The sequence below is a fragment of the Strongylocentrotus purpuratus genome, unplaced genomic scaffold (genome assembly GCF_000002235.5).
Source record: "Strongylocentrotus purpuratus isolate Spur 01 unplaced genomic scaffold, Spur_5.0 spur5_scaffold_10, whole genome shotgun sequence".
In the NCBI taxonomy this organism is placed as follows: Eukaryota; Metazoa; Echinodermata; class Echinoidea; order Camarodonta; family Strongylocentrotidae; genus Strongylocentrotus; species Strongylocentrotus purpuratus.
Genome location: NW_022145595.1, coordinates 27,774,035 through 27,801,158, shown reverse-complemented (window position 1 = coordinate 27,801,158; position 27,124 = coordinate 27,774,035). Strand labels below are relative to the sequence as shown.

The 27,124-nt window shown below is 36.6% G+C and overlaps 1 protein-coding gene across 3 annotated transcripts; it reads left to right on the top strand.

The window, feature by feature from the left end:
• LOC584842 (ATP-binding cassette sub-family G member 2) lies at window positions 1–27,124 on the top strand. Of its 3 annotated transcripts, XR_004063107.1 has the most exons (18): window positions 483–656; window positions 3,322–3,434; window positions 4,457–4,516; window positions 10,558–10,672; window positions 11,837–11,989; window positions 14,164–14,321; window positions 14,754–14,905; window positions 15,418–15,537; window positions 16,304–16,497; window positions 17,443–17,508; window positions 19,223–19,308; window positions 21,004–21,093; window positions 21,921–22,045; window positions 23,424–23,578; window positions 24,236–24,325; window positions 24,836–24,897; window positions 25,239–25,783; window positions 25,826–27,124. XR_004063107.1 is itself a non-coding variant. In XM_030979959.1 (17 exons), exons 2-17 carry the CDS (start codon window positions 3,373–3,375, stop codon window positions 25,384–25,386), a joined length of 1,836 nt encoding a protein of 611 aa, XP_030835819.1. In that variant the 5' UTR covers window positions 1–476; window positions 3,322–3,372; the 3' UTR covers window positions 25,387–25,797. The 3 variants fall into 3 exon arrangements, 2 of the variants coding, with proteins under 2 accessions (XP_030835819.1, XP_030835818.1); XM_030979959.1 differs by lacking the exons at window positions 483–656; window positions 25,826–27,124 and adding an exon at window positions 1–476 and having other exon boundaries at window positions 25,239–25,797; XM_030979958.1 differs by lacking the exon at window positions 25,826–27,124 and having other exon boundaries at window positions 25,239–25,797.

Below are 27,124 nucleotides of genomic sequence, written 5' to 3'. Positions count from 1 at the left end.
CTCACTACCCCCCTAGCGCGTGTGTTTGAGTGGGCGGAAATAGGGCAGGGGCATCACAGGGCGACATGGCCGAGTTCAAGCCTCGATAACTTTTTTATAAATAATAATTTTCGCAAGAAATTTGCTCAGGTAAAACATCAGGAATTTAAACTTCCATATCTCTTTAAAAAAAAGTAAAATTTCCACCATATTTTTTTTCTGATCGTTTTGAATAGGAACTTGATGTTTTTTAAAAAGGTTGATTCACACCTAAATAAGCGCATAGCTGACTGCTGCACAGTGACGTCATTCGCGTATCTCCGTTAAATGGGCGATCGACAGTGTACCATATTTCGTGCACATGTTCCTTACAACGTGTATGCTGCTATAGGCAAGTTAGTCGCACGCCTTCATTGCGCACCGTAGAAACTCGGGCGATGGAAGACGGCCGTTGTGTCTAATAAGCCAACAGGGGGGCGGTAACTGGCCATGGTACGGTACGTATTCGCTAGCGAGCGCGCTAGTTACACAACCGGCCAGACGATCGAATTATGCTCTTTTACGTTTGTGATTGATATGATATGTGATAGATCTACAGAAGATAGAGAAGTGTTTCTGTACTCTAGTCTTAGTCTTAGCAGTTGACATCGTTGTCTTCAATCATGGCACAAGACTCGGTAAGTATGCTGCAATTTCCTGCAAACCATTATTTTTAAGACAAAGACGAGAACCTGCACTACGACGGCTTTATATCTGTTTATGCTGATGCGGAGCCGAGCTAAATAAAACCCCTTTCACTCTTGTTGTGTGTGTTTTGTGAGACAATGCGCACGGCGGATATGGGGCGCCGTGTGTGTTTCGCTGGTAATGCTGTGGGTTACTGCGGATGTGTTTACTTATGATTCAATGACGGACTTGCAATCTTGGTAATTGTGGTTGTTGTATGGTCATTTTGTTGAATGTAAATTTGTCTCGTTGAAGGGATTCTAGAAAGTCTCAGGGTTTTGTATGAAGCTAGGCTAGATAAATGTAGGCCTAGAAAAATCTACATTAATATTACAGGAAAGTGTGAAAATGAATGTAGACCCCTACAGTAAGTGTGAATGTGGCTACAAGTACTTTCTCTGTATAAATAATCTTACTAGTCTAGGGATCTAGTCTCAGCAGACGTCAAGCAATCAATATCTGAGTCTATTCCATACATCCCTCGATAGATAATTGATCTAGGGCCTAGGTCTACATACTATTCCGTCTCATGGAATGGAATGTATTATGGTATGGACTGTCTATGGGGAATTCTTTAATAAAACTGATATTTGTCAACTTCGTCGGCAGTCCATGGAGCAAGAAGTACATATAGTCTCAGACTCGGAGGAATAACTGGAGGGGGCGGAGAGAGAGAGAGAGAGAGAGAGAGAGAGGGGGGGGGGGGGGGGGGGGGGGGGGGGGGGGGGGAGGGGAGGGAGAGGGAGAGGGAGAAAAGAGGTTAGATGTGCAACATACAAATAAAGTGAAAACAAATATTCTGCATGTACATGTACATATCACTACATGTGGATCAATCTGTTGTGTTTCAGCTTTTCTTTGTGATTGAAGGATTTCATTTCATTTCAGAAAATCATTGAAAATCTACATTGTATGGTTTGATTTTTACAATAAATTGACTAAAAGACAAACTGTATTTTAGTTACTGTATGCCTACAATGTAAGTTACAAAACATCAAAAATTGACGAATCATGCAGTTCACTGAACATTTCCACTCAACGAACTTCAGAACGAAACCGTCTAGTACCCCCAAGGTCATAACTGACATTCTTTACGATGATGAAAAGAGGAAAGCCATTATAGTCACAAAGAAGCCATGATTAGGCAGTTTTCATGCCCTGTAAACATGTGTGCATTTATACCCCCCCCCCCCTTTTTTCAATGTATTTATAAGCTTGGACCATACTCCATGGTTATGGTATAAGTATATCTAAATAAATCACAGCTAATTCAAACATTTGTAGCTGCAAGTCCAGTTTTGAAAATTGGTTTGTAAATACTCACAGGATAATGGGATATGTTTTAAAACTTTCTTGGACGCTTATGAATGCAACTGTTATTTTAACTTGTTTATATTTTGGCCTGATTGCAGTCACCGCTTTTGTTGGTTTTGTTCTGTGGAAAGGCATTGAAAATCTATTCATTATAATTCCTGCAATGAAAAGAAAATGGATAGCCCAGTGGAATAGAGTGAAGAAAGAAGGGGAAAAGGGGTTTATTCTGTAGATGAAAGGAAGAAAGGTATGATAACAGAATTAAGCAATAAGAGGGGAAAGCGAGGTAAGAAACCCAGTGGAGGTATAAAAATTGATGGAGGAATGGGTGGGAGAAGACGAACGTGGAAAAGAGCAAGGGGGAAAGATGAGTTTAAGGCATAGGAGATTTGATATAGAAAGAAAAAGAAGAAAAAACTTAAGATACTAAGTTGAGTTAAAAATGGTGGTTCTAAACACTGATATTTCTGAAAGGACACACTGGGACAATAAATTATCAGCTCTTAATGCTTATTGGATCCCTTGAAAATAGAAAGATAAGAGAAAATGAAAATGAATGAAATAAGATAAAAAATGGGAAAGATATACATTTTTGAAAGTTGTAATCACAATACGTTTGGGGTCTTCAAATTGGCTGAATCTGTAATGTCTCCGTAATGTTACTTTCCCTTTTCCATTTGTTCCAACTATTACAAAATGACTTAAAGCTTATCTGCCGTAGCTTACAGGAGGGATTAGACCGCCCTGCAAGGTCACTGGACAGGTGGTTATCTCATCAACTCAGCTCTCTGTTAACATAAGAAAAAGAGGATCATGGGGGACCAATGGTCACTGATTAGGCATTGTTTGTTATATAGAGGGCGCAAGTAGCTACAAGTAGTGCAGTAGGCCTTTAAGTTTAGACGAAACACTGAAATGTGAAAACAAATCAATGATTTTTGCTTGCATTGTAAATGGAGCTAATATAGATGTATCCATCCAGTGATTTAAAAATGCACTTGTTTTTTGGGAAATCTCATTAGAAAGAGTGTCATGGGAATAGGTCGATTTGTTTTCTTTGTTCAGAAGATATTTGCAAATGTATGTATGGATACAAATTGTCAGAAAATAACTAAAAATAACACAAAGAGTTTTAAGATTGTGCTTTTTCTGTAGTTCATTGTTTTTCAAACCAAGCTCTTTAGGAGCTTTCTAGAGCTATATTGCTCTCCACTTTAAAAAAAATAAAGTTGTTATTATCATATTATAGTGCCACATGAGCATTATATTTTCTTTTTTCTTTTACTTCTTCATTTTATTCAGAATATTTCACTGTCCCAGGCATCTACAATCTCCTGTCACAATCTTCAATACATGGTAAATGTTGGGCAGAGATGCAAGAAAGCTCAGGAAAAGCTCATCTTGAAAGGAGTCACGTAAGTAATTGATCTTGAGGACAGGAGATGATCAGAGTGTATACCTGCATGTATCACCCCAAAAATGATTTTCTCTGTGAGAATCTGTATGTTAGTTAAAGGTAATACAAAATTTTGGGAAATTTTGAAAATTGGGTGAATAGTGATTTTTTACAATTTTGATATATTTGGATGCCCCTGTGGATGTATTATAAGCACAAGAAATTTTAGCTCCTAAAACCCTTCTGCTTTCGAGAAAAATTGAATATAAAAATTTACCAGTGCTCCCGGTAAATTTTGATAAATTTCAAATAGCGCCTACGGCCGTACAATGGTAGCTGCGACCATGAAAATCTCAGAATATTTAGTTGAGATATATAATCTCCAAACGGGAAGAGCTAATTGGTCGATTTTAGTCCAGAAACATTTTTTTATAGCTTAATTAAATATCTTGACCTTGAGAGGGAGCTATACATCATAAAGAGTTAATTATTTACAATTTCATAACTTTAGACTTGATTTCAACTGCAACAACGATCACTGAATATTGTAGGATCGTATATGCTTCCAATATGTTCATTTGAACAAAATTCATGACCACATACCAAAACTTTGTAATACCTTTAAGTTCTATCATGTGGTAATATTAAAAATATGAGCTTCAAGTAATCTGTTAAGAGATATTTTTAGTTTATTACACTCTGTGTTAACATAAAAGTGCCTTGGGAGTTGCCTACTCAACATATCTGCACACGTCCACATAAAATAGGGCCTGCAGGGTAATATTCTATTCTTTATTTCTTCATTCTCCTTTTAAATCCATTAGCCCACATAATGCATGTCAAAGTTTTTTATTTTTTCAATTGTGATTTTATACATTCTAGCTGTACACAGGTGTTTTGATATAGGTGATTGGCACACTTTAAAGTAGTTGATATTAAACTCAATGCAAGCTGTGACCCTTGGGTCTTCCCTAGAATAGAAGAATACAATGCTGTGTAATAGAATTAATTTTTTTTTCCCAACTGTTATTTTCATTTCAGAGGAGTCTTTGAAGCAGGTATGAATGCCATCATGGGACCTACTGGAAGCGGTAAAACATCGTAAGTACCCCAATTGTAGTCAAAAGTTTGACATTATTAGTAGTATAATTGTTATTTTGAGGGAGGGGGCAGAAGGAGGGGGCAAGGGGGCGGGGGTGAGGGGGAGGCCAAGTAGGTTGGTCCTTTTCAACCACATCTTCCAATTGATTTTTTTTTCAGCTGCATTTAAAAAAGAGATTTAACTAGACATATAATACTTGTTTGGAACAAGTATAGGTGGGCTGGTCTACTAAAATTTGACACAAAATAGAGCAAAAATAAGCGAGATACTGCTAAAAAACAATGTCATGTAGATTAATGATGTGAACGAAATTCACCTTCCATAGGCATACCACGCAACTTAAGCAATTTCTGATATGTGCCCTTTAATCGTAATTTCCACTATGATGACGTGATCAATATGAAAAATAGTGACAACTAAGCTTGTAGAAAATTGTCTTAGCTACAACATAACGAAATTTGGAAGAAAATCGATCAATATTTAAAGAGATACAATCAATTTTACATAAAATAATATGCTGACTTCATAAAATGCATATTCGTATTTTGAGTTCCAAGGCCATTATGATGATGTCATGATACACTTAATGGCCAAATTAGACATGGAATCATATCTCCAACTCATACTCTTATCTAATTATGAAAAAAATTGAAGGTCAAGGTTCATTCTAAAGAGCTATAATGGATTTTGTATAGGCATGTTTTTGCCCATATATGCTATGTATTACATGTTCCCGTGCGCACGGCCATTTATCTTAAACGGTCGCGCATTCCGTTATAAAATATCATGAAAGAAAAAAAATAGCGTTTCTTTGTTGTGTAATGGCGTTACACGCAAAAACGAGCATTCATAATTTTCGAAATGCTTTAAATGGCCTAGAACATACTCTGTTTTGATTAAAAAGTGATTTTGAGCATTTTAAAATTGCTAACGTTTAAATTTCACAAATAGGACAAACATATGACATATGCATAATTTCTACAATGTTCTACAGAATTTGCAAATTTAACATTCAATTGAAAATGTTGACATGATCCCACCATCTGATTAAAACACAAAAGGCACAACTTTTATAGCCCATAGTCTCAGCTATAACATACCAAAATTTGGGAGAACATAGAGCACAAATGAGCTAGATAGGGCTCAAAGATTAATGTCATGTAGATCCATGATTTGAACGAAATTGGCACCTCCCATAGGCTTAACACGCAAATTAAGAAAATCTGTCCAGTTAGCTTTAATCGCAATTTTCACTATGATGACGTCATCAAAATGAAAAATAATGTGCAGTGATCTTGTAGACAATCGCCTCAACTACAAGATATCAACATTAGGAAGAGATTCAATAAATATTTACAGAGATACAATCAATTTTTCCATAAATATGCTGACGTCATAATATGCAAATTCGTATTTTGAGTTCCAAGGTCAATATGATGATGACACGATATACTTAATGGCCAAATGAGACATGAAATCACATCTCCCACTCATACTCTATCCGAATATGAACAAAAATTGAGGGTTCCCGTCCATTCCAAAGAGCCATAAGGGTTTTATATAGGCATGTTGTTGCCCATATATGCTATGTATTACAAGAGTTCGCGCACACAGACATTTATCTTGAACGGACGCTCATTCCCTTAATAATGGTCGTAAGGAGATAAACATTGTATCAAATTGTTCGGAAAAATATGAGGAATACTGTGTCAAAAGATACCCGGGAGGAATTATTTTGCGTTCGGCCGTGACAAACGAAAACGCGCGTGCGCGCGACTCTTTATAAAATGCCATTGCTAATAATGGCGTACGCGCGCGTTTTTGGACCTGAAATTGACCGGACTGATATTGACGTTGATCATGATAAATATGAATGAGAAAAAACTTTCCGTTATGAAGATATGATCATATGTTGATTTTCACAAAATGGCGCCTAGATAACGTTTTCAGTCAAGGTCAAGGTTGAAAACCTTACTGTGCTCTTTCCTCATGCCAATAAATATGTGTGCCAAATTTCAAGGCAATTGATTGAGCCATTTTCAAGTTATCCTGCTAACAAAAAAGTGGGTCAAAATAAGAAAAATATTCTAACGAAAACATAAGGTGTTCTGTATTATATACAGCCCACCTGATTATTTGTAATTTTATTAGGAAGGGGTTAGCTGAAAGGGCAAGTCCACTCCAAAAAAATAACTTACTTTCAATAGAAGCAGAAAAATCAGACAAACCAATCAAAAAAAGTTTGAGTAAAATCTGATAACACACACACACTCATATACCAGTATATTCTATAGTATAGTATTGGTCCGGCCCAATGTTCTACACCAGTATATTCTCCTTGAATTCTATGCTCATAACCTACATCTAAATTCCTGTAATCGTCATCACAATGAGTTTAAACTCAATGCAAATCTGAACGTTCTGAATCAGATTGGCAAAGTTGCGAAAATTGGCTGGGAAAACCAAAAATAAACTAAAGATTATTGCATTCATGCAAGTTCTGAAACCCTTTTTTTTTTAAACCCCTACTATGCCACTAAGATTTGTGGGCAATATGAAATATGAACCAGTTTGTTATATGGATAACTGTTACATGCCTATGATTTTGATAGTGATCGTTTTATATATTGCTACAGAGGTAGGTGTTTGTATGACATAAAGTACAAAGACTCCTGAGTTTTGCTTGATTGGAACTTTTGTAAAGAAGAAGTAGGTCACAGGTACGAGAGATCATAATTGTCAGAACTTTGTAAAGGAGGATGATTGCAAGGCTGGGCTTCAATTGTTCAAGGTTAACAAACTTTCCATACAATGGCTTCATACAAGCATACACTTTATCGCTGTGGAATAAAGTTCATATAATGTGTACTGAAGTCTGCTCTAAAATCAGGTCAAAATTAAAAAAAATATAATCTTATGCAATGGGGCAATATACTGAGTGGGTTTCCTGCTTAAATTGTTATGAAAGCAATAAGTGTCGTCACAGAGTTTCACTGAGTTATATGCCAAGTAGCAATTGCAAAGGGCTTTAATGCCAAAGATTGGTAAATATAGGGTTGCAGTTAGGTTTGAGGTTGGGGTTGAATCAAGGTATAGCATTTGGATATTGAAGGATATTGATCAAAAAGAAATTATTGCTGAAGCAATTTAAAAAAAGGCACAAGGACTCCTATATTCAGAACTTTTTGTAACGTAAGAATATGATGAGCTTGTGCAAGTTTTTGCATTGTTTTGTTTTCAACCATTCCACATTGTCTATCCATTTTGTACTTTCACTGTATATATATATATATATATATATATATATAATGTAAAAATAAATGGTTTTGCGTCGGTGCATAAAATGAATAGGACACAAGGTAGATAAATAAAAACACCGGAGAAGTGAATATTCCACTGACGTTTCGGGCATAGCCCTTTATCGAAGTGATTCAAGCATGAAAAACAATATACAAAATCAAAAATATATAGGCGACGCTTGGTAGTCAAGATGCAAAGGCGCGTGAGAGTACGCGAAAGAAGAGAAAAAGAGATAGAGAAACGTCACAAAGCTCAAAAGTTGGACCATTGTGACGTGAGAAAATAGGAGAAAATTAGAAATATAGGGAGCGTTAGAAGAGCGTATCTCCAGGGGAGATACGCGGAAAGCAAAAGAAAAGGAAAAGAAGAGGCGCACAGAAAGAAAAATAAGCAATTGAAAAAGCATTATGACGTAATAAAAATATTAAAGTTCAACAAAGTTCAGTGTGAGTTAGGGAAAGATCTGAAAGTGGCGTTCATCCCGTCTGGGTGGAGAGTGCCAAGTTTGAAGATTATCCTCTCCTCCATCAGCTTCCTTTCTTTCTCATCTCGGCAAGATTTCAGCACACATACTTGAAGGTCATCAGCATTATGATCTCCGATGTTGAAGTGGTGAGCTACAGGTAGTCCGGCTGTCTTCAGGCATATGGAACGCAGATGCTCCGTGATTCTATCGGCTAGGCGTCTCTTTGTCTCCCCGATGTACACCATGGAACAGCGGGTACATGTCAATCCGTAAATGACATTAGTGGTGGTACATGTGAATTCTCCTCTGATATGCCAAGTTCCTCTGGGGCCCACCACATCATGGGATGAGACATGGGCGCAGGTCTTGCAACGAGGACGCTTACACCGAGTGGTACCAGGATTAGTGATGCTGTGGGGTATCTGACTGGGAAGTCTTGAGCAGACAAGTTCGTTTTTGATGTTCTTCCCCCTCCGGTACGCCGTGATGAATGGGTTGGCCCCAAATACACTAAGAGTCGTCTCGTCAGCCCGGAGGATGTTGATGTTTTCACGTACGGCCTTAGCAATTCGCTGAGATGTATGGTTGTACGTGAGTACAAGAGAGGTGCGGGAATTAGAATCCTTACGTCTCTTAGTCAGAGCGTCATGTTGTGTGATTCGGCTAGCCTTCATCATTCCCCCTTCGACGATCTTGTCGGGATAGCCTCTGTCAGAGAAGAAAGTTCTCATCTCCTTCGCTCTTGACTTGAAATTAGTGTCGTCGCTGCAAATTCGTCTTAGTCTCAGAAATTGTGAAAAGGGGATGGCCTTCTTACATGATGGGGGATGACAAGAGTCGAACCTGAGATATGAATGCGAGTCCGTAGGTTTGTAGTGAATATCAGTCGCAAGAGTGTCACCCTCCACACTGACTGTAACATCGAGAAATGTTATAGACTCATCTGAGATGTCATGAGTGAAACGCAGTGATCGATGATAACTATTCACGTACTGGATGAACCTCTCTAGTTCGTCTCTAGTGCTCGTGAACACGCCTACGTAATCGTCGATGTAACGCTTCAGGAGAACCGGTTTAGGATGTTGATAATTCTGTAGCATTTGCTCCTCGATGTGCCCAACGAAGAGGCATGCATAAGCTGGTCCCATCTTGGTCCCATCTTGGTCCCATCTTGGTGCCCATACATTGTATATAGCAGTTTGGAAGTATTCATTTATTTCAAACAAACAAACAAGCAAGCAATAAAAAAAGCGCCCCCAAAACAATAACAAAAAAACACACGTTAAAAAATCTCAATTATTTTGCATGAAAAGATTCATTTAATGATACAGAAATCTTCAATCTACAGTATAATTGAAACTTGTAGACTTGTAATTTTGCTCTCTCCACTGCTAATAAACAATATAGTGTAAATACTTCTAAAATCTGGAATAATATACCATACTCCATTTTAAAAAAAACTGAAGACCCATCCTTTTTCCACAGAGCTAGTTTGTGTGTGTCTTTTTCCTATATGTTTCTGACATTGTATTAAGCCATACGGTACTTCTTATGAATAGCGCAGTATAAATAACCATGAATATTATTATTATATTTGCAGGTGCTGGTATACATGTACTGCACATTAGGCTGACTTTTAATTAGCTGAACTACGATGAAGGATCAATAGACAGATAATTAGATCTCCATCCCTTCAATATTGACTTTAACTTATGAAGGTCAAGGATGGCAATTAAGCAAGGAATAAAAATGAAAGGGGAAGGTTGATTTAAAATAAAGATGAATAAAATAATTTGTGAGCTTTCTCTCTTCCTCTGTGCAGAAGGCTGAAACAGCCTAGAAAACAGCCAGTTAATGGTTGCCTTAAACAATGCTTTCTTCAAACCTTACCCCCTTGCTACTACAGGGAAACCTGTATATAAAGATCACTCAAGGGAGACAAGAATAATGGTCTTTATAGGCAGGTGGTCGCTAAAGCAGGTTTCACTGTATCATAGTTCCAATGTCAATGTTGCTCTTGCAGTGCCCTCATATTTTTATTTAAACAAAATTAAAAATGAAAATTAAAACAAAATTTAAAACAAAATTTAAAAAAAAAAAAAAAAAAAAGTACTTCAGTTAACATCCTTTCCCAATAATATTAAGACTCGTATATTCCTACAGTTCAAGCGCGAGGCAAGTACCCTTCTTTTTAACTTTTTGCATTTTATTAGAATACCTATAATTTACATGAATGACTATTTTTTTTTAATTCTCAGTTTTAAATTTGTTTAGTTTACTAGACATCCTGGCTGGCAGAAAAGAGAAGAGCGGAGTGAGAGGAGAAGTCTTGATTAATGGGAATGACCTGCCAAGAAACTTCAAGTGCTGCTCTGGATATGTTCTTCAGGTACTGTTCACACCAGGTCATTTTTCATCAAGGATTTTATATGTGTATACCAAAATAATAAAGAGATGAATTTCGTTCAGAATTATTTCCTCAGTCTTTATGTATATTGTATTTGAAGTGCATTAAGTTAGAAGGATTTACACATTATTTTTGCAGATTTGGATTCTTCTTTAGTTTTTGCTTAAGTTTTCTATGTGAAAGCGAGGAATCACACATATAACAAGTGAAATAGTTTGTATTTTGACTTTTTGTTGTGAAATGTGGTTTAAAGGTAATACAAAGTTTTGGGAAATTCTGAAAATTGGGTGGATAGTGATTCTTTACAATATTCATATATTTGGATGCCCCTGTGGATGTATTATAAGCACTAGAAAATTTAGCCCCTAAACACTTCTGCTTTCGAGAAATTTGAATAATACAAATTTACCGGTGCTCCCGGTAAATTTTGATGAATTTCAAATAGCGCCTACGGCCAAACAATGGTAGCTGCAACCATGAAAATCTCATAATATGTAGTTGTGATATATAATTTCCAAACGGGGAATAGCCAATCAGTCGATAGTCAAGAAACATTGTTTTATAGCTAACTTAATTATCTTGACCTTGAGAGGGAGCTATACAACATTAAAAGTTTATTATTTATAATTTCATCACATTAGACTCGATTTCAACCGCGACAACGATCACTGAATATTGAAGGATCGCATAACCAAATTCATGACCCCTTACCCAAACCTTGTATTACCTTTAACGTACTTTGCTTCATTTGTTAGAGGCTGAATGTTGTATTCGAATAGTTTTCTGCTAACATATTTATAATAAGTTGGATTGTTGTCAATCAAATTTCCTTACTAATCATGAGATGACATTGTCAATTGGCAAGACTTTAATCTACATTTGCCACATTTGACCCAGGTGATTTAAGTGGGTACCTGGCAGGAATTAATTTTTTGAAATGCTAGAGAGCCGTAATGGCTAAAGCCAGCTAGGGTAATAAATATGGAGGGCCAGGAGTTTCAAATCTGACAGATATGAGCGCTATACAAGAACCCATTATTATTATTATCATATATCATTTAGATTTGATTTCAATGATCTTGTATTACCTAATTGTCTCAGTGGTAGTAAGCTTTTACCCAGTATCTCATTTTTGTGTTCACTTAGGATGATGTCGTCATGGGAACCTTGACGGTGAGAGAGAATCTTGCTTTCTCTGCTGCCCTCCGTCTGCCCTCTACGGTATCTCTGAAGGAGAAGAAAGAACGCGTGGATGAAGTCATTCATGTGCTTGGTCTGGATGACTGCAAGGATACAAAGGTGAGTAGTGAAGTTATGAAAACATGACAGAAGAGAGAGAGAGAGAGAGAGAGAGAGAGGGGGGGAAAGATGGATTGATAGAAGAAGAAAAAGAGAAGGAATGATTGTGAGGATAAATTGAATATTTGCAGGGATACTTCATTTAATAGTGGGTATGGACTGGCCTTGAGGAGATACCACATAATATTTCCAAAACTAGATTCATATTGCCCCGAGTCAAAGACGAGGGCAATATGGGTCTTGTGAGGGCAATATATGTGGTATCTCCCAAAAGTTAAGCCAGTCAATATTGTTATTATTATCCAAATCAGACATCTAGAGCAAATACATACATGACAATCTCATAGAACTGAAAAAACTTTGTCAAACCAGCTAGCACTGTGCATCCAGTGCTTGACAAAATTTTCGATACACTGCAAACAGTGTGTGCCTTTGGTGTGATTAATACGTCACAATAGAGTGCGCGCAAAGTGCACAGGTTCTCGTACGCATAATAGATGCGCAATGAAAATGACATAATACGGCGCGATGAATATGAGACTATATTTCCTGCTTTCTTAACACGTAAAGTCCATAGGCTTTTTCATGAAAGGGTAATATGGTCTCATATTTACTGATTATAGCTCTTTTAGGATTACAAACAAGTATAATATGATTTTTTTTAAACCACTGCTCAGATGTCAGATACGGGTAATAATTAGTTCTAAAGGTTTGATGAACTATAAGAGGGGTATAAACAGTAGGGATTGAGATTTTGTTCTCATCAACTAATAATTGAGATGCCAAGATAGCTGTGCTTCCTTGCAAATTATGTTTTATTGGCTGTGGAATTTAGGTAAATATTAGGGGTTACAGCTAGAAGAGAGATCATCAAATTGAGGTTTGTTTTCATCAATAATTTTTTCAATCTTGAACATATTGTTTTAACCACCATTTCTTCTAAATACCTTGTGCCACTTTTAATAAAACATCAACAACAAATAACGATTTGAAATTGCGGAGATGCAGAGAAAAAGAGGGGAGGAGGAGAAGAAATTCAGGGAGGGATAGGCGGGGCAAGGGGAGAGGGTGAGATAGATGGAGAGGGGGAGAGGGGGATATAAAAAGATGGAGGGAGGAGGAGGGACTAAGGGAGGGATCAGAGGGAGGGATCAGAGGGAGGGGAGGGATCAGGGGGAGAGGGGGAAATAGATAGAGAGAGGGAGGGAGGAGGAGCGGGAAGGGGGAGGGATCCAATGGGGGAGAGAGAGAGAGAGCAAGAAAAGAAGGAAGAAGAACAGATCGAGGGAGAACGATCGGATCTGGCGTCGTAGGAGAATGGGAGATAATTTTCCATGACAAGAGCAATCAATAAAGTTTGTTTAGGGAAATAATACTGTTCCCCTTTTCCACATTTGCTCCCTTGTTTGATAATTTGAGACTTTGATTATATTGGTAAGCTGTAGGGTCACATATGGTAGACATATTCATATCATATGCTCTGTAGTCTTATTGCTTTCAGTTGATTAATACTTCCTGTAATAATAACCCTGGAGCGTGTGGTTCAGTAGATTCCTAGCTAGAAAATCTGCACCTCATCTAGAGCTGACGTCATCTTACATTTGACCCTGACCTCCCTTTGTAGAAATATAACGCAACACATTCCAAACAGACTATTGTCCCTTTTGTAGATCTCATCTAATGTGTGCAATCGTTCAGCATTGTGCAATCAGGTCCAAAGCATTGTAAGCTCCACTTCATTTTCAGATTCGTGCCTATGATGATTTTGAATTTTCTAAGCAGTACATACATGTCCATAGGCCATGTACACTAGTACTTTAGGAAGTGTGATAATTATAGTGGGGGAAAAAATCATTATAAGAGATATGGTGTACTGTGTCTGGTTATCAGGTAATTTGTGTTGATTTAAACAACAGAATGAAATGATATTAATTAGAAAAAGTTAGTCACACTATCCTTACATTTAAACAAGTAATTAGTGGAGGATGATAGTGATGATATGGGACAATATTGTCTCGGGTGCAGAATTATATAGTGTTGCAACTGAAAAGCATATAAATATACATCAATCTTCTTATATCAGACAGCCTTTAAACCTTGTTCATGCATCAATGAAAGAGGTTAAAAGAATCGCCCCTTTAATTATCCTGTCTTCATCTTTGACTTCATTACAGATTGGGTCTATGTTCATACGTGGTGTTTCGGGAGGAGAGCGTAAACGAACCAACATCGGTATGGAGCTTGTTATTGGACCAACTGTTCTGTTCCTTGATGAACCTACAACTGGTCTGGATGCTAACACTGCGTATACTGTCATGAATCAGCTTGCCATGTATGTACAGTCGTATGATGATGATGGTGGTGATGATAATGCTAGCATGCACTGACCCAGTTAATCAAGTCCATTCGTTTATGTGCAGTTGTCCAAAAGTAGTCGTAGATGGCGTTAACCAGTATTTGCCATGCTACAGCCTCTTTAATATGTTATATTCAGTCTTGTTACTGGAAATTTGTAAAAAAAATTTCATTCAACAGGTTTTTATATTTTCTTTAGAATCTATGGATATATCACAGAAAGAGGGAGAGAGAGAGAGAGAGAGAGAGAGAGACAGAGAGAGACAGAGAGAGAGACAGATATAGAGACAGAGAGTCAGACAGACAGACAGATTTTTAAAAAAGAGATCACTTATTCAAACTTGTGATGCAAAGCAAATTTTAATCAATTAAGTATGCATTAATCATTTATGTGCCTCCACTTTCTCAGATTATCCAAGCAAGGGCGTGCTATCATCTTCTCCATCCATCAGCCAAGGTTTACCATCTTTCGTCTCTTTGACACACTCCATCTGTTGTCCAAAGGAGAGACAGTCTACCATGGTCCGGCCCAAGATTCCATGGACTACTTCTCCTCTATTGGTAACTAACCATAAAGCTTTCCTTTACCCCAAAATATATGCTTTATCAAAATGTTGGCAGCTAGGCCTACAGCAGTGGAACGGTTAGAAGTGATACAACTGAATGAACTACTGAATTAGTGAAAATTTGCAGTGGATAAATCAAAGAAAGTCATAAGTAACTCCTAATCCTAAGCCATCAGAAATGATACAGTTAGAATAACTGATCAGACACATATTTTATTATATTTGTATGCTGGAGTCTGAGTCTAGCTTGAACTGCCAAACTTTTCAATTAACTGTAAATCTAAGCATATCAAGAGCTCTTGTAGCGGAGTTGAATATATACTTAATGTTGGATAGTTTCTGCGCTCTATAAATGTATAATTATTATTGTTATTATAGATACTGGTAGGCCAGTATGTGTGAGAAAAGTGCAGTTTGTTGCATGTTCTTAAAGCTCATGGAATGTGGGAAATGTATGGTATGTTGAAACCAATAATAAATATGTTTTACTTTACATTTCTTTGGCAGGTTTTGAGTGTGAAGCCCACAACAATCCTCCTGATTTCTTTCTCGACGTGATTATGAAGAATGCTACTGCAGCGCCCTCTATAGAACAAGATCCTGAAAGCAATTCATCCATCAAACTTGGTATGTCCGACAGACAAATAAATGCATACATATAGATGGATATGAATACGCCAAGTTAATTTAAAAGCAAGTTAAGTCATTACTTAAGAGATGATTGGTACAACAAAATCGAACAATAGCAACGAAAAAAGAAACAGTAAACCTTTTCGTCTTGCAGATATCAAGAATGAACCGAAACTTGAAATCAGATAATATAAGCAGAAGCTAAATAATAAATCATTACTGCAGTCACGATCTATTCTGGATTGTACAACATACATGTGTGCAACAGTTGGCAAAAATTGCTCTGGAGTCAGTTTCCCTTACGAGGCGAGTTCTTAAGTTTAACCCTGGACCCAGCTCTATGTAACCCTCCAGCCATACCTGAAACCTGAAGCCTATCCTCCAAGCCCTAGCCCTTCTTTGAAAAATGATGCCTATATAGATAACACCTTTTTAATATAAATATGCACATATATATAACACCTATATGGTTGGGAGGGAGAGGTATTCTGTGGGGTGAATGTTAGGAGGGGGGGGGGGCCGGGGTAGTTGCCCTTGGGGTACATGTTCTTTGGTAGTCCAAAAATGGGTGTGCCGGTATTCTGTAACACTGATATATCAACTGTCTTTGTCTCAAAGATGTATTTGGCAGATTAATTCATGGTATTGTAATTTATTGACTTGACTCATGTGCTATTCAAGAACAGTTTCATTTTGCTGTATTATAATGTACCACTGTGGTGTATCATTTTGACTTTGGCTTCTCTGTTTCCAAACCCTGTAGAAGAGGGCAGAATTAGCACCGAGATGAACAATACCACATCCACCGCATCAACAAACCTTACACAGTCCTACAAGACGTCTCGTTTCCATCGTGAAGTGGAAGAGAAAGCAGCAGAGATTATCAAGCTACATGATAACAACCCCGGGATAGTCGGTCTACCAGACTATGATTATGCAACAGGATTCTTTACTCAGGTTAGTACTGATGATCTGAATGTTGCCTCATTAGCAACAATGTGTTCTGGCAAAGTTTGCTTAAACAACATTTATTCTTACAACATCTGTCAGCAACATGATTATGATGGCTTTGTTTTGATGACATTTGTCCTGACAATCTCCAGAATTCAATTCTACAGCGACACTTTCTTTTAAGTATAGTCACCCGAAGAAAATTCACGACAACTGATATTTATGGACAAATTACATATGGATGGAAAGATTTTTTCCTAAAAACATTAATAATTTGCAGAAAAATCATATAGATATCAGGGGAAGGCGTCAAATGCTATGTGGCTAGCTGTGTCTCGCATGATTGATTGCAGAAAATCTGGATCTCAAATTAACATTTTTTAGAGATGAAGAGGGAAGTTGTTATATTTGATCAGTAAAGCTTCCCCTTCGCAATGATATGAACTTTGCATCGATTCAAAACACTTTTGATTTTGGGGGGGGGGGGGACTACTTTAATGGCTGTTGCTTTGATTCATTACAATTGAGTTTTTGATTAGGGTTAGGGTTAGGTATAGCTTGGGTACCGTCCAGGGTTGAAGTTTAGAATTCACTTGTGTAAGAAAGTGATTGTGGAGGATTTATGGCATTAATGTCCTTTGGCAAGACATTGATCTACATTTGCCACACTCAACCCAGGTGATGTAAATGGGTACCTGGCATGAATTAATTCCTTGAAATGCTGGAGCGCTGTAATGGCAGCTAGCTAGGCTAAAGCCAGGGTAATAATATATGCGCCTCAGAATAGAATTTCTAGCTAGACGGTGCTATTGAAATGCCTATTATTATTATTATTATTTGTGAGTGTTCATGCAAGCATACATCATGATTTTATACATTTCTTATACTTTAGGAAGACGATTATGAAAGCTAATTCATTGAAATATTTTTTTTGTTTTTTGTATCATACAGGTCACTGTGGTAGCCAAGAGAGCCGCTATCAATTATAAAAGGAGTATTCAAGTTTCAGTTGTACCGGTAATTTGACGACACACTTTCTATTCTTTGAATATATCTACATAAATTTTTGTCTTTTCTGAACACCAAGAATTTGAACCCATTGATCGACTACTGAATTATCTCATTCCCATACACTTATTACCGGGGTTGTTTCACAAAGATCCTAAGTCAAACTTAACTCTAAGTTAATTGGACTTAAACATTATGGAGAGCCTTTTGTAGCCTTGAAATAAAATATATTCAGAAGCGAAAATTCAAGTATTTTAGACTCTTTATATTCCACATCAAGAACATGAAATCTCCTTGATGATAGAAAATATGGATGATTTGAATCAACGTTTTATGCAATTTAAAATAACTTTTACAAAATATTTTCATAGATGCCATTACGGCTTTCCATAATTGCTATCTCCAACTTAGAGATAGGTTCAACTTAGTATATTTGTGAAACACCCCAAGGAGTCATGTAGTTGGTTTTCAGATATCAACTTTGCAAAAAAAGGGATTTTATTTGTGGATTATAATTTCTTTGAATTTGATGTTATAATATCATATCGAGTACTGGAAAAAATATTGATAAAGTATGTTTCATAGAAACAGTGAAGGTACCTTAAGAATGAAAAGAACATGTATGTTTTAGACTTATGTTGATATTCAGACAATTATGTGATTCTCTTTGTAGGGTGAAATAAATATGTATTATTCTCAATAATTTTTTTAGATCTGCACTACTTTAAGAAAATTGCCAGAAAAAATTGGGGGGGAAAATTAGTGAAATGCTATTCTATAAGTAGGGGTATTTCTCAGTGCCTTAAATTATCTTACATTACTATCAGCTCTGCCTAATCCATAACAGGGGCATCAATTGTAAGGGGGTAGTTTTCCACCCGTCATAATTTAATTAATGTGCTTGCCCATGCCCCCACCCCCTAAATATCCTGAATATCTTTTGATAACTATACAAGCTGTACTGATCTGTAATACATGTATTACAGATCAGTACAGGTACAGTTTTGATGGCACTTAACGAAGGTAAATTTACCATGTTTTCAAACCTCCCCCAACCCCCCCCCCCCCCCAAAAAAAAAGACACACAACAACAACAACAACCTGGGGTTATTGTTGTTTGTATTGTATGCTCTAAGAATGATCAATTACTTTTTTTACTCCTCCCAATTCTCAACATACTTCATCCATCATTGTCCCCGGCCCCCAGTCATTGAATTGATCAAACTGAACTCCTCTTTTTATTTCTGCCCCCCCCCCAGTCATTGAATTGATCATTACATACAAACTAAACTCCTCTTTTTATTTCTGCCCCCCCCCCCAGTCATTGAATTTATCAATATATACAAACTAAACTTCTCTTTTTATTTCTCCCCCCCCCCCCCAGTCATTGAATTGATCATTACATACAAACTGAACTCCTCTTTTTATTTCTGCCCCCCCCCCCAGTCATTGAATTGATCATTACATACAAACTGAACTCCTCTTTTTATTTCTGCCCCCCCCCCAGTCATTGAATTGATCATTACATACAAACTGAACTTCTCTTTTTATTTCTGCCCCCCCCCCCCCCAGTCATTGAATTGATCATTACATACAAACTTAACTACTCTTTTTTTTATTTCTGACCCCCTCCCCCCCCCCCCCCCCCCCCAAGTCATGAAATAGACCATTACCTACAAACTTAGCTATTCTGTACATTTCTTTTTTTGTTTGTTAATCCCAGTTCGTCATGTCCTCCTTCTTTGCGATTGTGTTGGGCTTTGTGTATTTCCAGGTGGACACCTCCTTTCCATCCGGAACTCAAAACAGGTAATACAGTGAAACCTGTATACAAAGACCACTCAAGGGTGGCCAGAAAAGTGGTCTTTATAGGCAGGTCTTTACTTTATGAACAGGTTCCTATGAGAAGCAATTGGCAAGGGAAACATAAAAATGGGGTCTTTATAGACAGGTGGTCTTTTTTTGTTGTTACAAAGATGGTCGTTTATGCAGGTTTTACTGTGCGGTCAGTAGGACTTATTTTGTGTGTATAGAGTGTATTACTTGTAGATATGTTCATTTCATCCTTAATGCTCTGGATGTAAAATCTTGCCCAACTTGAAATGTTGAACAATGTGTTTGGACTTATTAAGCTTATTAATAATCAGTTCATATATGTTCGTTATTGGCTTAATGATGGGCACATCAATTATTCTGTAGTTAGTTTGGTACAATGTTTTGTATTGTTTAGGGCTGGTGCCCTCTTCTTTGCTAGTATCTTGATCATCTTCAGCAATATGGCTGCCTTGATTCATATCGTTATTGGATTAAAGCAGGCCTTCTCAACTGGCGGCGCGCGCGCCACTTGTGGCGCTTGCGGTCAGTCGGAGTGGCGCGCGACTGTTGCATCAACAAAACAAAAAACAGAAAGAAAGAAAATATTTATTTTAGAATTAAATACTCAGCTAAATCAAGAAGTTGCAGTCGAATTTGAGCCCCAAATTTTACCATTTTATACAAATCTAAACCTAAGGTATAAACAACAATTAGCTTACGATGGGATACCAATTTTAACATTGCCAATCTTTGGAAACAACTTGTTTTTGTTTGTTTGATTTTCACTTTATTTTGACATTTCCCGTGTTTATTGCACACAAAAAATGCATATAAATATACCTCCGGTGTAATTGTACCCAGGAATCGTACTTATTTTTTTTTCAATAAGAAATTATGATTGATTATATATTGTGGAATGAAATGGTGTTGAAAATGCCCCATTTGGGCCTTTGAAAAGCCCTAGATCCACCAGCTTCAGGGGGCCCCACCCCCTGCTACCCCCGTTAGGGCTTTGCCCCATGACCCCACCCATTTTCGGCTCGGTCGCTACGCTCCCTCGCAGCACAGTCAACTATATAGGATGGCGCTTCAATTACAAATTCTTTTCATTTTGGCACTTCTAATAAACTAGTTGAGAAGGCCTGGATTAAAGGTAATACAAAGTTTTGGTATGGGGTCATAAATTTTGGTTCAAATGAACATATTGGAAGCATATGCAATCCTAAAATATTCAGTGATCGTTGTCGCGGTTGAAATCGAGTCTAACGTTATGAAATTGTAAATAATAAACTCTTCATGTTGTATAGCTCCCTCTTAAGTTCAAGATATTAATTAAGCTATAAAACAATGCTTCTTGTCTAGAATCGACCGATTAGCTCTTCTCGCTTAAAAATATATATCACAACTACATATTCTGAGATTTTCATGGTCGCAGCTACAATTGTACGGCCGTAGGCGCTATTTGAAATTATCAAAATTCAATTCAATTTTTCTCGAAAGCAGAAGTGTTTTAGGGGCTAAATTTTCTAGTGCTTATAATACATCCACAGGGGCATTCAAATATATCAAAATTGTAAAGAATCACTATATCCACCCAATTTTCAAAATTTCCAAGACTTTGTATTACCTTTAATGATGGGTATATCAATTATTCTGTAAATTTTTGGTACAATGTTTTCTATTGTCCAGGACCGGGGCCTTCTTGTTCGCTAGTATCTTCATGGTCTTCAGCAATATGGGTGCGTTGGAGCTCTTCATTGCTGAACGCAAAATATTCATGTGAGTTTTATGATAATAAAAATAATAATAATAATAATCTTTTAAAGTCCACTCCAAATTTTATCAAACCAAAACGGAAATTCTTTTTGCCCAATTGATCGTGAGCCCGGCAGCCACTGAGCAGCACCAGATCGACGTTGCTCTATCCCTTATTTTTGAACGCCAAACAAGGTAGCAGCAACTCCCATCTTTTAACGTCCAACTATCAAATTTCTTTTGCTCTTTATGATTAGGTATCCTTGTTTTGACAGAAAGTCAGGGCTGTTTTTACATGTTTAATTGAGAAGAGAATAAAATACATGAAGTCAACAAAATAGCAGACGATAAATTGAAACAACTGCTACCTAAAGTCAGTTTATATGCCATATTTATTTAAATAAAAGTAAATAAACTTCTCTAGATAATTGAATATTTGAAAATGACAATTCCATGAATATTTGGTTGATGTAAAGTACTTAAAATATTACAGAAGTAGATATTACTTTTAAATACTGCTTTTGTAAGAATCATTTTGTGAGAATTTCTTTTCTGTCATCACCGCCAGATCTTATACAAAATTACGGTCCATTAGAATTGATTGTAAGTGAAACAAAAAGTTACAATTGCGTTTTACTTATGAACAGAGTTGTGATCGATATCAATCTCAAATCAAGTTAAATTGATTTGGATCAGTCGCCACTCTTTGTAAGATGGGGCTTCAAAATTTGACTTTACCTTGTAATATGTCATGGTATCTACAATGACATGTTGTTAAGAAAGTCAGCTCTAAATATCACCTCTTTTTCCAAAATGATTGTCTAATCTGTTTTCACTTATGTATTCATCAGACATGAGTCAGGCAGTGGTTTCTATCGGACCTCATCATATTTCTTCGCCAAGGTTTTGTGTGATCTGATTCCAATGAGAGTCATTCCAACCATCGCTTTTGTTACTATCTTTTACTGGATGATTGGTAAGCTCTCTTTATTTCTTGACCCTTGCAATTTAGTTTGTGAAAACTCAGCCGGTTCATGAAAACAGGCCTCAAACGAAAGCTTAAGTTTTGGGAAATTTTTTTTACTCTTTCTTATGTTAATTTTAGTTGTAGACAAAGAAAATGCAATCGACTCAAATCAGTCATAATGCATTTTAAGAGTTTATAAGACCGAAAGGAAACTATTGTCAATATCAATGAGTAGGCTACCCTGAGTAAAGAAGACATATCGTCGGTGGGGTGACAAAACCTTGTATCTCAATTTTTTGAGATTTTGATTTTTTTTGCATAATTTTGTACCTAATGGCCTACGACACCACCTGATAAATCCATGTAACGCCTCCTGTCTCAGTTTTCACAAATTCCACACAAACACTCTTAAACTAAACCTCGTAACTTTAACCCCCTTTGAAGCTGCACTGACAAAACGTCGTAACATAAGATACGTAATTCCTTTTCCTCGTAACTCACACACGGCCTAACAGTACCGAAGTTAGTCTATGCAAATCCTCGTAACTCATTCAGAGTTGAAAGTAAGAACTTGTATCTCAATTTGAATAAAAACTAAAAACTCTTGTCTCAATGTAGATAAAAGCAAAAACCTCGTAACTCACTTTCAAATATAAAAACAATTATTTTACTGTATTTCAACATTGGGTGGTATTCTGGTAGCGCGTACTAAGTTAGCGCGCACTAAGTTAGTCCACACTTTTATGGAGCGCCTGTTAACTCATTTATCCTGTACAGATTATTTTAATCCTTCAATGAAAAGTCTCAAAAAAATTAATTTTGCAATGAAATGGGAAGAAAAAGATAATATGAGTATGAACTGAATTTCCAAAAAGTCTTTGGTAGATTATCTTTGTCATGAATATTGAAGGAGGAAGATGAAACCTTATATTCCATAGAAGTGTGAACTAAAATTCTTGTTTAGTCTGGACTTAGTCCCGGCTTAACTTATGAGAATACCACTCAATGACATTAAAAATCATATAAATATTCCAGTTTTAAAAAGAAAGGACGGCGTCACAGCACTAAATTTGTTGAGACAGGAAAGTTTCTTCGCTCTCCTGAAAATTCATGATTTTTGAGATATAAGGTTTTGTCACCCCACCGACGATATATATATATATATATATATATATATGTATATAGTATAGAGATAGATAATAAAAACATTTGAAATCTATCTGTAGATAGATAGTGAGATAGATAGATAGGTAAACATGTAAATGAATAAATAAATGAATAAATTAAAAAAGAAAGAATACATGAATGAACAAATAAAATAAGATGAATTCTATGACAGATACAGAAAAAAAGTGACGTAAGTATTCCATTCCTTGTCTGTTTGCAGGATTCCGTGCAGAAGTGGGGGCATTCTTTATCTTCTTATTTACATTGATGCTCACTACATTCTGTGGTACTGGACTGGTGTTTCTACTTTCCATTAGGGTCGGCATTGTTAGCGTAGCTACCAACTTTATTACCGCTATCAACATCATCATGTTTGTAAGTATAGCATTCTGGACCCCCTACCCCCCCCCCCCCCCACTCTTTCTCTCTCTCTATCTCTCTCTCTCTCTCTCTTCCGTATTATATTTCCTTTCTCTCTGTCCCTCTATCTTCTATATATCCTGTCTCGAATCTGTCTATTCCTCTTTTCTATCTTTATTTCTTCTCTTTGCTCACACCTTCTTTCTCACTTTGTTCATCTGTGTATCTTTCTTTTACCCATTTCTGTTTCTGGAAGAGCAGAAGTCGATAAATATAACCTTTGCGTAAAATTATGGCTTATATAACTCTTCTGTAGTAAGTAAGTGTTTAGAAAGTAAGATTCTAATAGTAGCCACATATGCATATATCACAGATGTATTAAAAAGAGATGTATGCAAGAGCAGTAGAGGATTTTGAAATGTAAACAACTGAATAATAACTAACTAGAAATAGAATGAGATAATGGAGGAAGAGGAGATCAAATTGAAGAGGAATAATAGAACTATGAGGAAAGATAGTTGTGCAGATGAGATGGATAACAACAATGAAGAGACCAAACTGTTTTCTGGTAGAAATATTTCAATTTTATTTTGGAAAAGAAATAAAATATAATTTTTATAATTTATTCCTTTCATCCCTGGTCTTTCTTTCTGTCTTTTCTTTTCTTTTCAGGTATTTGCAGGTGTTCTTGTCAATACGTCTTCTATTCTTGTGTGGCTGGAGTGGCTCAAATACTTCAGCATTATCCGATATTCTGTCAATGTAAGTGTCCCTTATCTACATATTTTATATATATTCATGATATTATAATTGATGTATGCGGGTAACTGGTGCATGGGAAAGAAATAAAAATCAATTTGAGTGTCGTTTATAAAGATCACCAATTTTGTATAATTTTTTTTTTTACTGTTTCTTCTGTTTTTACTGTTGTTGTGTGTTTTGGTGAGTATGTATCATCTATACTCAAATCAAAAGTCTTAACAAAATGGACAAAGAAGTTATCATTCAAACCAAGATCCATGACACAGCGTAATTTCATAATGAGAGGTTGCACAAGACGTATACAATTAGGTATACATTACATGGAACATATAAAGCACATGAAACATTTGAACTAATTTTGAGAGCCCTAAACTTGCTGATTCTTTGCATAAATGGTGACAAATGATTTGCCCATTGGAAGAACGAAAATGAAGTTAATTTCATAGAATTTAGTTGTTTTGTTTCTTTCAAACATAATATGTTTATTCAATCTTTTACCATTTATTACAGGCTTTGAGTATCAACGAATTCAGAGGACTCACATTCTGTAGAGGGAATGGAACAGACATTTGGTAAGTCAATGATTCTATATCCTTTCTTGATTCATTGTGCGGGAGTTAAGTTAACCCATACCAGCTCAGAGTTTTCTTATTTTCTAATAAATGATGAAGTTGATATTGATAGTCTCTTATTTATTCTGGCAACATTTGCTCTGAGCTTTCAGGTTAGGGCCTGAGTTGAAATTTGGTAATGAGATAGGTTTAAGGTTGGAGATTTAGGGGCTAGGGTTATGTTTGTCCAGGGTTGAGTTAAAACAACAATGGATTGTGTTAGACATTGACTATGAAGCAATAGTTGCCAGAGCATGATGTTGTAAAATTACTTTATCGTTTAAAAATTATTTCTTACACAGTATTACTGGAGAGGAGTACTTGGCTGACCTGGATATATCATTCTCCAATTGGGATCTATGGCAGAATCACGTAGCTCTCTCATGCATCGTGATTATCCTCTTTACACTGTCGTATGTAGCTCTACTTAAGGTACCAAAACACAAGTAGGTTGGGGTCAGATCGTCAGAGGGTACCCAAATAGAAGTAGGTCAGGGGTCAAGTTTTCCAAAGGTATCAAAGCACAGGGTCATGTCTCCAGAGGATATCAAAGTACATGTAGGTTATTAGGGGTCAAGTCTCCTTAAGGTACCAACTGTTTAAAGCAAAACCTTGATATATCATTGGGACCTGTGTGGCAGCTAGAACCTAGCCCTATTGAGGGTATCCAAGAACATTTAGGACAGGGGCCAAGTCTCCTTAGAGTACCAAATGTCCAAAGCGCAACCTTGATATCATTTTCATTGGGACCTGTGTGGCAGCTAGAATCTAGTATAGCTCTATTGAGGGTACCAAAGTACAAGTAGGTCAGGGGTCAAGTCTTCTGAAGGTACCCAAGTGATAGAAGGTCAGGGGTGAAAGGTCAGTGGTGAAAGGTCAGTGGTGAAAGGTCAGTGGTGAAATTGTCTGAGGGTATCCATATCCAACCTTGATGTACCATCCACTGTTAAGAATCTGTGGCGGAACCATTTAGGGCTCTCATGCTTCATATTGCTCTACTGAAGGTACCAAAGTACAAATAGGTCAGAGATCGAGTTTTGTGTATGTTTGTATAAAAAAGTAGAACATTGTTATAACAGATGGTTTGGTATAAAAAATGTTGCCTTTTAATATCAGGGCTAAGAATCAGTGGAATAGAAAGTAGGTAGGCTAGTCAAATTTCTCTGTTATAATGGAAGCCTGTTATTATTCTTATTATTAAGTATTTGGGGTCACCTGTGCCTGGGAGGGTAAAAGCAAACTGAATCAATGTGACCCTAGGGTCTTTCCTCCCTGCATAACTGACCAGGGTTGTGTTGGTGGACCACTAATCCAGGGTTTCTACTACTCTGTACTATAACATGTCATCCCTCATAATGATGTTTCATTCACTGTGGGATTTTATGATGATATTGCAATACACATTAACAGTTTTGTTTTGTGCTGCACCTATGGTAAATGTTATATTTTTGTTTTTAATTAATATATTATGTTAGCTGCAAAGCATATTTGAAATGTATTATATTGTTTGTTTTGAAAGATAACAAATTAGTGAGAAAAGTGTGTCACTTTCTTAAAGGATGGCCATATTAATTTCATTCCTCAGTACAACTGATGAGAAAATGACGTGCAATTTGTAAAGGGTTAACAAAAGTACACATTGACTTTTTTTTTTTTTTATGTACATTACTTTTGAATTTGTATTATTGCAAACATTTGAAGGAGAGCTGAAATATGCCTTGGGATTTTACGTTAGAAAAATGGCTGAATCATGTGCTTCTTTCTTCTTTGAATTTAAGTTGTTTCCAAGGCTAGAATTCTTGGATATATTGTTTGCAAATTTTGTGCAACTCAGATTCATTTAAGTTTTATGCCACAGAAGAATTTAATTACAAGATGATGCAACACTGCCTTTTTGTGGTATACAAAAATTTCTTTCTTCAAAAATTGCTGTCCTGTACAATGTATGAAAAGTATCATGTATGTCTCAAAGGTTTTGGGTCTCTTACATTACTGTTTTTGATATATTTAAGTATTCTACTGTGTAAAGGCTTATTCAGATATAGCGTTGTAAACGGCCGCTAAACAAGCTGCCACATACAGTTTTTGTAATTGTAAATGAAGGCAACTGCGTGCAGCAAAGGACTTGCGTGTATTCACTGAGCTCTGTGTTATTTGATACAGAAATTCGAAGCATAGTACACTATAT

Excerpts from the sequence above, each read along its gene's own strand:
- LOC584842 (XM_030979958.1), top strand. Across the intron at positions 23,579-24,235 it reads CTATCAACATCATCATGTTT|GTATTTGCAGGTGTTCTTGT; the intron begins GTAAGTATAGCA and ends TTTTCTTTTCAG. Across the intron at positions 24,326-24,835 it reads TTATCCGATATTCTGTCAAT|GCTTTGAGTATCAACGAATT; the intron begins GTAAGTGTCCCT and ends CATTTATTACAG.